This window comes from Nerophis ophidion, linkage group LG13 (genome assembly GCF_033978795.1).
Source record: "Nerophis ophidion isolate RoL-2023_Sa linkage group LG13, RoL_Noph_v1.0, whole genome shotgun sequence".
NCBI classification, from domain to species: Eukaryota; Metazoa; Chordata; class Actinopteri; order Syngnathiformes; family Syngnathidae; genus Nerophis; species Nerophis ophidion.
Window position 1 is genome coordinate 52,024,018 of NC_084623.1, and position 11,231 is coordinate 52,035,248.

Consider the following 11,231-nt stretch of genomic DNA (forward strand, 5'->3'; position numbering starts at 1 on the left):
AGTGCTGTGTTCCCCCTCACCTGTGGCTGATTGGCACCTGGCCACACCTGGTTTCAATCAGTCCGCTCCTATTTAGACCTGTCTTCCCATCCAGTCACTGCTGGATTATTGTATTGCGTGTTGCTTCTGTATTGTCGCTCCTGACGTGTCGTTGCAGCGTAGCGGTACGCTATATTTAGTCGCTTTGTGTAGCTTACTGTTTTTTGTTCCCTGCGTCCAGTTTTTGTATGTTCATAGCCTAGTTTGTTATCCGCCCACGTGCGTGCTTTTTGTTTGTACCCTTTGTACTAGTATTTTATATTAAAACCATGTTTCCTTATTCAATGCCTGCTTCCTTCTCTGCATCTTGGGGTTCGTCACCAACAAACTTTGACAAATGCAACACAAATGCTTGTTGTCCGGTTTTTTGTAAAGTGTAATTTTAAGATAAACAGTGTAACATTTAAAGAACTGATCTAGGATCAGGTCTAATGTAAAATAAAAGTTAAAAAAGTTTAAAGTACCAATGATTGTCACACAAGCAAAAATATACTCTGCCTTTTGACCCATGATCATGACCCCTGGGAAGTGAGGGGAGCAGTGGGCAGCACTGGTGGCCGTGCCCGAGAATACATTTTGGTGATTAACCCCCAATTCCAACACTTGATGCTGAGTGCCAAGCAGGGAGGTAATGGGTCCCATTTTTATAGTCTTTGGTATGACTCGGCTGGGGTTTGAACTCACAACCTACCGATATCAGTCTACTATAAACAAGGAAGTGTACCAGATTGCATCAAATCCTACAGAATTGAATTGTCACATATATAACTATTGTTTTAGGGGGGGTGAATCTTTGGGCACCTAAGGATTCCATCCGATTCCTGGGGTGATGATTTCAAAACAGGTTCCAGGTTAGAAAAGCTCATTGTGGTTTAATGGAGATGGCCTAAAAATGCCTTTAAAAATTTAGCTAAAGTAAAGAAAAAACAAATATAATTATAGATTATTGTAAATTATGAATCGATTTGGAATTGTGATGAATAGTAATCGTGATTCGGATGTAAATCGTTGCACACCTAATCGTTTCTGAATGATATCCATTTGTCTCGATACGTATTGAGTCGTCTCATATTGAAGATTCATGGTACATGACGACCAGGCATCCTTGTTTTAGGGTCTATGCTTTCTATAACCATGGAACACAGACACACTTTGCCCCCGGTCACCTTAAAACCTAACCTCAAGGAGTTGTGCCGTATCTATGTCACACTGTGTGGATATTCTTTCTCCTGATTTATTAATCTACTTGCCAATTTACTCTTTGTAGCTTGTCACTTTATGTTGTAACGCAGATCCAGTTAGACTCTAGTTCAGACCTGGGCCTATTAAGCTTTTCAATCTGGTGCACTGGACATTCCCAAATCATTTTTTTAAATCTTTAAATTGGAAACTGTAGCTGCCATTAGGATGTGAAGTGATGTTTTCAATTTAGCATAGGTCTTGAACTATACAAAGTATTTTAATGGTTGAAATCTGCGCTTTTGCATGATATACTAGTTACTATGGTAATGTAATTAGTTACTATGGTAATCACCGAGCACCGTGGGTGGGGAGCGTTTCCAGAGCGGCCAGATTTTTACAACAAAGTTATAAATAATAATAAATAAATAAATGGGTTGTACTTGTATAGCGCTTTTCTACCTTCAAGGTACTCTAAGCGCTTTGAGACTACTTCCACATTTACCCATTCACACACTGATGGAGGGAGCTGACATGCAAGGCGCTAACCAGCACCCATCAGGAGCAAGGGTGAAGTTTCTTGCTCAGGACACAACGGACGTGACGAGGTTGGTACTAGGTGGGGATTGAGCCAGGGACCCTCGGGTTGCGCACAGCCATTCTTCCACTGCGCCACGCCGTCCCTAGTGTTCTAAGTTCTAAAGCTTAGTGATATACATTTGTCTTTTCGTGTTCATATTTTGCTGTGTTGGTTTCATTTTTGTTGCGTTTCGCTTGATTGTAAAAATACGTCGATCTAGAGCTGTGAGACGTTTATATGTTGTCAATATTCAGTGTTTTATTGTTTATAGTTATATTGTAAATCCTACATTCTTTATTTTCATGTATATTCTGAGTGTCTCATTCAGTAAAAAAATTAAAAATTCCATTCAGTTTTTAAGGCGGTTTTTAGCATTCAGACATCGTGAGGTTTTGTATTAGAGTTCCTTAAAATAAATATACCGGCCCCAAGACACATTTTTTTCCTCTAAATTTGCCTCCCTCAAAGTTTGCACACGAACGCACCCTTAAGATTTAATTCATGTCCTAGTTTACCTTTAAAACAACTTCAAAGTAAATGTTTATCAAGCTAAAGCCTAAAAAAGGACAAAGTGCCAGCAGCATTCTGATGGATGTGGCAATCCAGCAGCCGAAAGATTACAAAACTGACCTATTTCTGGGAAGGAAGGAAAGTCTAGCTGAATGTGTGAAGTGGTGGAAAAAAACAAACCTTGTGTGTCAATAAACAGTCTGTATTATTTTGAAATGCGCTAATTGGATGCAAATTGTTTGCACAGGTTCGCCGAGTAGGGATGCACGATTCACCGACATCAATTCAACATCGAGGTTTCAGTTAAATAAATAACGGCAACAAGCCAAGGTTCTTCTTTTCTTATCTCTTTCACTGGCATCTGAAGGACAGACATGTTCGCCGATCGGAAACGTTGGGGCTCGTTTTTGTTTCTTCGTCTCTCGCTTCCAACAAGGAGAAAGGGGTTTGTCTCACTCTGCATCGATCTCAGCACCTGAGCACGTTAGTTTAACAGTAAAATTAACTGAACAGAGGGAGCCCTCCTTTCAGTCATTCACAATCTTTACACACAAAAGGAGGCACAGACAGAAAACCTCGCTACCCGCGACTCGCCAGTGAGAAGTTACGCAAAGTAACAAATTAGGAGGAAAACAATATGCCTACAATGCCAAATGTTCCATCGTGGTAATATTTGAGCTTCAAATTGGATGGGCAATATACGGCCATCAACACGGACGGACAAGCGAGAATGGTGTGATCACATGATGACAATAGGCACGCCCGACCTCGTTTTTCCAACTGGGAATAAAATGCACTTTAAAATGTTCCACACTTAAGTTTCATCGTTGTTTACAAAAACGTCCATTTTTTGTTTATTTATTTAGGATAAAGTTATCTACCTTCCAATTACATCCAGCCATCCATCCATTTTCTACCGCAACAGTACAACGGTAAATAAACACATCCACAGTAATTAAAAATAAAAGTTTACATTCTTTTAAATGGTTATTTGCATTACTTTTATATATTATGATTACATTGCATTATCAAAACGGTATCCTTTTTTAAAATCAGTTATTTATTCAGTTTAAGAGCATGATGTAGATAAAAGCTCTGAGTCTGCTTGCATGAAGCAAAATATTTTTCAAGTAAATAATTGCAAACAAGCAAATATTGTGACTCGGGGGGCCACACAGAAAGAAAATGTGTCTGGGGGTTGGGGGGGGGAGGGGGCCAATGTGTATAAATTATATATACACATTTAGCTGTAAAAACATGCTGTACAAAATGTGTGTTTGTATCCCTTTTTTTTAGGAACACTAATACCTATGAACAATAAAACATTGAATATTAATATATGAACGTTGCTCTTCTTTTTCTTCTCGGACCAGCTCCTCGATAGTTGTGTATCTTTTACATCCATTTTCTACCGCTTATTCCCTTTTGAGGTCGCTGGCACCTATCTCAGCTACAATCGGGCGGAAGGCAGGATACACCCTGGACAAGTCGCCACCTCATCACAGGGCCAACACAGACAACATTCACACTCACATTCACACACTAGGGCCAATTTAGTGTTGCCAATCAACCTATCCCCAGGTGCATGTGTTTCGAGGTGGGAGGAAGCCGAAGTACCCAATCGAGCAAAACAACAATAATTTAAAAAAAAAACAGCAACATTTGAATGCAAAGTGTAATAAACACCTACAATATGATATATTATCACGTAAAAATGTGTTTCGGCATCCGTTTCTGACACACGCGTTTTGGGCTGGCTGCTCTGAAAACAAACCCCGCCCACTCTGGTTTGTTCCTCATCTGAGCTGCTGTGACGTAGATTACCGTAAAAACTCGTACAACACCAAAAAGTGCATATTTCAACTATTGAATTACTTTCTATAGTTCAAGATTTACAATCATTTAAAATCAGCACTGCACATCATAATGGCGTCTAAGAAAATTATGTATAATGGCGGGCAAGATGGATTGAAAATCTAAACGGGCCGCATTATGCCCAGGCCTGTTTTTGAGCAAAGTCCTCTATTTAAGGAACTGGTATGTGTGTGCTTGTATTCATTATTAAACAGAACAGTCACAAAAACTTCACTGTGTAAGTGCACCTTGGGCTGTAGTTGTGCTTGTTATCTGTTACCAGGCAGAAGTAGGCGGGGTAAAGCAAAGGATGAATTGAACATTAATCAGACATAGTAGCAGCCAAATTACAAAAACAAGACTGTGAACCTAACAAGTTGTGCTGTGAGACATTCAGAAGATGGCTCCATGACAGCCAAAGCATATCGACCAAACTAACAAAAAAATATTCTTCACAATGCAAGGCCCTTGACTCAGGGGACACTAGCAGCCGACATTACAACATCCAGCCCTGAAATCAAGTTCCAAGGTCTCTTACAAGCATTTGCTGCACCCCTGACCATCTTGTCAATGAGAAAGTGTATCATGTTACCGTATTTTCAAGCCTATAAAAGCGCACTTAAAATCCGATTTTTTTTCTTAAAACTTGACAGTGCACCTTATAACGTGGTGCCTGGTTGAGCTTACCCACCTCGAAGCTATTTTATTTGGTACATGGTGTAATGATAAGTGTGACCAAGAAATGGGAGTCAAACATAAGAGATAAGCATTAGGGGCACTATTATGGCAATATGTCTCAAGTAAACAATACCAACATTTTAAATGTTCCGTTGACAATATAGAACATTACATACAGCGCTCCAAAATCTTATCAAAATGTTTTAGTATGACTTTGGTAAGCTTTGAAGCCGCAACGCTTGAAGGATTGTCGGTGCATTAAACATAGGAGTATTATTATGGTGTGTGTATATGGCGTTTTGTTTTCGCAATATTATGCAAAAGCAACTTTTCTTACCTTCTGATCTTTATTTATGATCTGCATAAATCCTAAAAAATTGTGTGTGTCCGCCTTTTGTCAGTGTCGACACCGTAGACAATAAGCTTCTTCTTTTTCATCTATCTTCTTGTTATGGGACATTCATCCTCCACTGTTGCCATTTCTAATATAAAGTAGTGTAAAGTTCTTACTTATAATTGTCAGTAAACTCCCCATGAAAGCGCTAAAACATACCGGTATTGTGACTTTACATTATTCACCCAAGGACCTTTAGTTATTAGAGAGTTCTGGTCGGACATTTTTTCACAGGATACATGTTGTTGTTGTTCCCGGATGAGGAAATGCGGCTCTGTTATTGATTTAAGTAAAGTCTGAATGTCATTAAAACAGTTAGCTCCATCTTTTGACACTTCTTCCACTCCCGTGGAATGTCCGCAGTAACGCGACACATAACGAAGGACGAACACTATTTGATTTCCTGTTATGCAGCTCATTTTTACTTGACAGTTATTGAAATACATTCTGTGACATCATGCACAAAAATGCACTATATTTGTTTTTAACTTTTGTAGTGGTATTCTGTACAAAACATGCACATTAATATCTAGTGTTTTGATATGTCATCTTAGTGACATGCACAAAAGTGCCCTAATGGAGTGGTTTTAAAATGACTGACAATTTTGCACTTTCTGTTTTGGAAATGAAATGATTGTTTGTAACAACTGTTTAATAAATACAGTTTTGGTAAATTGACTTAGTTGTGCTTTCCCTCTCTGCATGAAAGTTTAAAATGAGCATATATTAATGCAGTATGAACAAGAATGTTTTAATGTAGACACATAGAATCATCATATTGCTGTGATTATATGCATCAAGTGTTCATTCAAGGCTAAGGCAAAAATATCCAGATACATACTGTGCATCGCGATATGGCCTAAAACTATCGAGATATTAAAAAAAGGCCATATCGCCCAGACCTACATGAATGTTTGTGCCACTGCTTAATAACTGTTTAATAAATACAGTTTTGGTCAATTGACTTAGTTGTGATTTCTTTCAATGCAAATAAAGTAGAAAATGAGCATATATTAATGCAGTATGAACAAGAATGTTTTAATGTAGACACAAAAAATCATCATACTGTGATTATATGTATCAAGTGTTCATTCAAGGCTTAGGAAAAATATCGAAATATATATCGTGTATCGCACTATTGCCTAAAAATATCGAGACATTAAAAAAAGGCCATATTGTCCAGCCCTACATGAATGTTTGTGCCACTGCTTAATAACAGCTTAATAAATACAGTTTTGGTCAATTGACTTGTGATTTCCTTCTCTGCATAAAAATTTTAAATGGGCATATAGCAATGCAGTATGAAGAATGTTTTAATGTAGACACATAGTATCATCATACTGCTGTGATTATATGCATCAAGTGTTCATTCAAGGCTAAGGCAAAATATCGAGATATATATCATGTATCGTGACATGGCCTAAAAATATCAAGTTATTAAAATAAGGCCAGCCCTATGGTACAGCAACATCAGATAGGAAGTATTCATTATCTGGCTGGATGAGGAATAGTGTCAAGGAGTCAGTGGTTCCTTGACATCGGTCTTAGTGAAGTGAATTATATTTGTATAGCGCTTTTTCTCTAGTGACTCAAAGCGCTTTACATAGTGAAACCCAATATCTAAATTGCATTTAAAAGGCCTACTGAAATGAGATGTTCTTATTTAAAACAGGGATAGCAGGTCCATTCTATGTGTCATACTTGATAATTTCGCGATATTGCCATGTTTTTGCTGAAAGGATTTAGTACAGAACATCCACGATAAAGTTTGCAACTTTTGGTCGCTAATAAAAAAAACCTAGCCTTCACCGGAATTAGTAGACGATGTGCGCCTGACGTCACGGGTCGTAGGGCTTCTCAAATCCTCACATTGTTTACAATCATAGCCTCCAGCAGCAAGAGCTATTTGGACCGGGAAAGCGCCAATTTCCCCATTAATTTGAGCGAGGATGAAAGATTCGTAGATGAGGAAATTTAGAGTGAAGGACTAGGGAAAAAAAAAAAAAAAGGAGATTGCAGTGGGAGTGATTCAGATGTTATTAGATACATTTACTAGGATAATTCTGGAAAATCCCCTATCTGCCTATTGTGTTGCTAGTGTTTTAGTGAGATTAAATAGTACCTGACAGTCGGAGGGGCGTGGCCGCGGGTGTGTTGACCGCTAGTGTCTCTGAGGGAACGGAAGCTCCGCTGATGTCTCCGGTAAGAGCCCACTTATTACCACAATTTTCTCGCCGAAAACTGCCGGTTGATATGTGGTCGGGATCCATGTTCGCTTGACCGCTCTGTTCCATAGTAAAGCTTCACCTTTGGGAATTTTAAACAAGGAAACACCGACTGTGTTTGTGTGGCTAAAGGCTAAAAACTTCCCACCTCCATCTTTCTACTTTGACTTCTTCATTATTAATTGAACAAATTGCAAAAGATTCAGCAACACAGATGTCTAAAATACCGTGTAATTACGCGATGAAAAGAAGCGACTTTTACCCGTAAGTGGTGCTGGGCTAATATGTCCCCTCCAACCAATAACGTCACAAACACGCGTCACCATTCCGCGACATTTTCAACAAGAAAATCCCCGGGAAGTTTAAAATTGTAATTTAGTAAACTAAAAAGGCAGTATTGGCATGTGTTGCAATGTTAATATTTCAACATTGATAAATAAACTATCAGACTGCGTGGTTGGTAGTAGTGGGTTTTAGTAGGCCTTTAAACCTTTTTTTTAGTCCGTGTTGTTTTAAAATTTTTCCTTGCCCTTTTGTGGGTTCTTCCGAGGATGTCGTAGTCGTAAAGGTTTGTATAGTCCTTTGAGACATTTGTGATTTAGGGCTATATAAATAAACATTGATTGATTGATTGAAAATAACAATTGTGAAGTGAATTATATTTATATAGCGCTTTTCTCTAGTGACTCAAATCACTTTACATCAGGGGTGGGCATTACGTCGATCGCGATCGACTGGTCGATCTCGGAGGGTGTGTCAGTCGATCTCGAGCCAGGCATTAAAAAATATACATAAAAATGAGCAATCATCAATCATACCAAGACTTCACTTTCGTCAGTTGTTTGACATTCTCGGCACCCGAGGATCTTGTGAGATGACGCTGGCTGCTGCGAGCTCATATTTAAGAAAAAAATCACTAACAGGGCGGAGGCAGAGAAACACATTTTGTTTCTAGAGACTCCGTACCTACTGTCAAAACTCTAAAGACCGACTGCACAGTTCCTGTCTTCTCCATAAAAGACCTGTTTCATCCTGCCTGTGCTAACAAAATAAGAGTCTCAGAAAGCTAGCAAGCTACGGAGTTTGATGCCAATGTATTTCTCCCCCGCCCTCAGCGACCGCTTTCTCACTTGCTTGCCCACCCGCACACTCACTGACGTCTCTCACCTGCTGCCAGACATTAAAGGGCCACACACATATGCTACTCTCATAACAAAGTGTTTAAAAACACTGCGGGCTATAGAGCGTTATCCGTTCGGGCTCCAGTACTCTGGAATGCCCTCCCGGTAACAGTTCGAGATGCTACCTCAGTAGAAGCATTTAAGTCTCACCTTAAAACTCATCTGTATACTCTAGCCTTTAAATAGATCTCCTTTTTAGACCAGTTGATCTGCTTCTTTTCTTTCTCCTATGTCCCCCCCTCCCTTGTGGAGGGGGTCCGGTCCGATGACCATGGATGAAGTACTGGCTGTCCAGAGTCGGGACCCAGGATGGACCGCTCGCCTGTATCGGTTGGGGACATCTCTACGCTGCTGATCCGCCTCCGCTTGAGATGGTCTCCTGTGGACGGGACTCTCGCTGCTGTCTTGGATCCGCTTGAACTGAACTCTCGCGGCTGTGTTGGAGCCACTATGGATTGAACTTTCACAGTATCATGTTAGACCCGCTCGACATCCATTGCTTTCGGTCCCCTAGAGGGGGGGTTGCCCACATCTGAGGTCCTCTCCAAGGTTTCTCATAGTCAACATTGTCACTGGCGTCCCACTGGATGTGAATTCTCCCTGCCCACTGGGTGTGAGTTTTCCTTGCCCCTTTGTGAGTTCTTCCGAGGATGTTGTAGTCGTAATGATTTGTGCAGTCCTTTGAGACATTTGTGATTTGGGGCTATATAAATAAACATTGATTGATTGATTGATTGAAAAACGAGTATGCAAGTTGGACAAATGAGATGTCAAATCCAACCACTTTCATGTGGTATTGGACAGAAAGGAGGACTTTTTTTTTTCCTCCATTTGAAAATGCGGAAGTTATCAGCACCACTGTCTGATTCCAATCAATGCAAGTCATCAGAATCAAATACACCAACTTATATTCTTGTCTTCATGAAAGAAAGGAATCTATGTGTGTTAAAAATGCTTGTATTATCATTAAACACCATTAACCTGTTAACAAAAATGTCTCTTTCATAAATACATAAATATAAATTATAAATAGGAATGAGGTAGATCTCCTCGACTTGGTCAATTGAAAAGTAGCTCGCCTGCAGAAAAAGTGTGAGCGCCCCTGCTTTACATAGTAAAGACACAATATCTAAGATACATTTAAACCAGTGTGGGTGGCACTGGGAGCAGGTGGGTAAAGTGTCTTGCCCAAGGACACAACGGCAGTGACTAGGATGGTGGAAGCGGCGATCGAACCTGGAACCCTCAAGTTGCTGGCACGGCCACTCTACCAACCAATATTGTTGAAGAAGCACAAAAACCGGCAACTGCGGGCGCACGACCCGCCGCTCACTCTTCACCTCCCTCGGTACTCACCGGCTACGCCGCCTTGAGTCTGCGTAACCTTCCCCGCTCACCGTGCACGCAACTTCATGACTTTTTCTACGTAAGCACCGACTTCCGCTTCCGGGGTCGAGGAGGGATTGCTCCACTCTAGCCTGGCCGGCGGGGGAGGACACGACGCCGGGTAAGCGTTACTACACCAACACCACCACCGGGGCGGGCGACAACAATTCACGTCCGCTATTTAATTACGTATAAAACCTTGAAATACCTAACGGGACTCACATTTAACGACAAAAAAGGGATATTGTAACCCCCACACCGGCCCCCTCCTTCGCGCGGCAAATGCGCCGCCATTGAAGGTGACCTTCAGTGTATTCTTACGTCATTACGAGTGTGCGCAAAACAAACCGACGAAGTTCAACTTTGACAGTTTAATAGTTGTTACTTCCATAAAATAACATATTTCACCCAGCGTGTTAATTACATTGTAAACGTCGCGACGCTACCTGGCAAGCTAATGCTAGCAAGTCGGCTAAATTGTTTGGTTAGCTCCATTAAGTGCGAACTTCATATATCGCAGCTAACTCACCCATTCAGCTTTAATTATAACTACTGACATTAGAACTTGACAACATTTCCGACGACGTCATGGAAGAAGTCAACGTCAAGCCTCACCACATCCGCACGACTCCTTCAGGTGCGTCCTGCTGCCTGCGTCCGCGTCCCGAGCTCCATCCCCGGCTTCGTCCGCAAGCTCCGCGGGACCGCAGCTGGGCGCTGACGCCGGGATGTCATCCGTCTTGCTCACCATGTTTCCGGGCAGGAGAAGAAGTGTGCGTGTTCTGAAAGGCCGGTCTGCTGGCTACATGCGAAGGTGGCTTAGGGCAAAGAAAAAGTGCGCTGGGGGAAGGACGAGACTGTGAGGCGCACACGTGCTTTCACCCTCTCCTCCTCTTGACCTTTTTGCCTTTGCGTTGCTAGGCCCCGCCCACTCGCTCAGCCTGCTACGGAAAGCCACATGCGACAAAAGGACTTCCAATGCTCCCCTCTTTGATCAGGGGTTGTCCACAGTGCAACCCTGGGCCCATTTGCAACCCTTCCATCCATTCTCTACCGCTTATTCCCTTTTTGGAGTTGCGGGGGGCGCTGGCGCCTATCTCAGCTACAATCGGGCGGAAGGCCGGGTACACCCTGGACAAGTCGCCACCTCATCGCAGGGCCAACACAGATAGACAGACAACATTCACACACTAGGGCCAATTTAG

General features: G+C 41.5%; 1 protein-coding gene across 3 annotated transcripts in view; it reads right to left on the reverse strand.

The window, feature by feature from the left end:
* Window positions 1–10,945, reverse strand: part of cluha (clustered mitochondria (cluA/CLU1) homolog a) — a 56,680-nt gene extending 45,735 nt beyond the window's left edge. The window contains exon 1 of one of the 3 annotated variants that reach the window (XM_061919178.1): window positions 10,642–10,945. In XM_061919178.1, coding sequence (XP_061775162.1) covers window positions 10,642–10,777 — 136 coding nt within the window. In that variant the 5' untranslated portion in view covers window positions 10,778–10,945. Of the gene's footprint in view, window positions 1–9,996; window positions 10,098–10,641 lie in introns of those variants that run through there. The other 2 variants (XM_061919179.1, XM_061919180.1) reach the window with 2 other exon arrangements.
* Window positions 10,946–11,231: the final 286 nt, after the last annotated feature.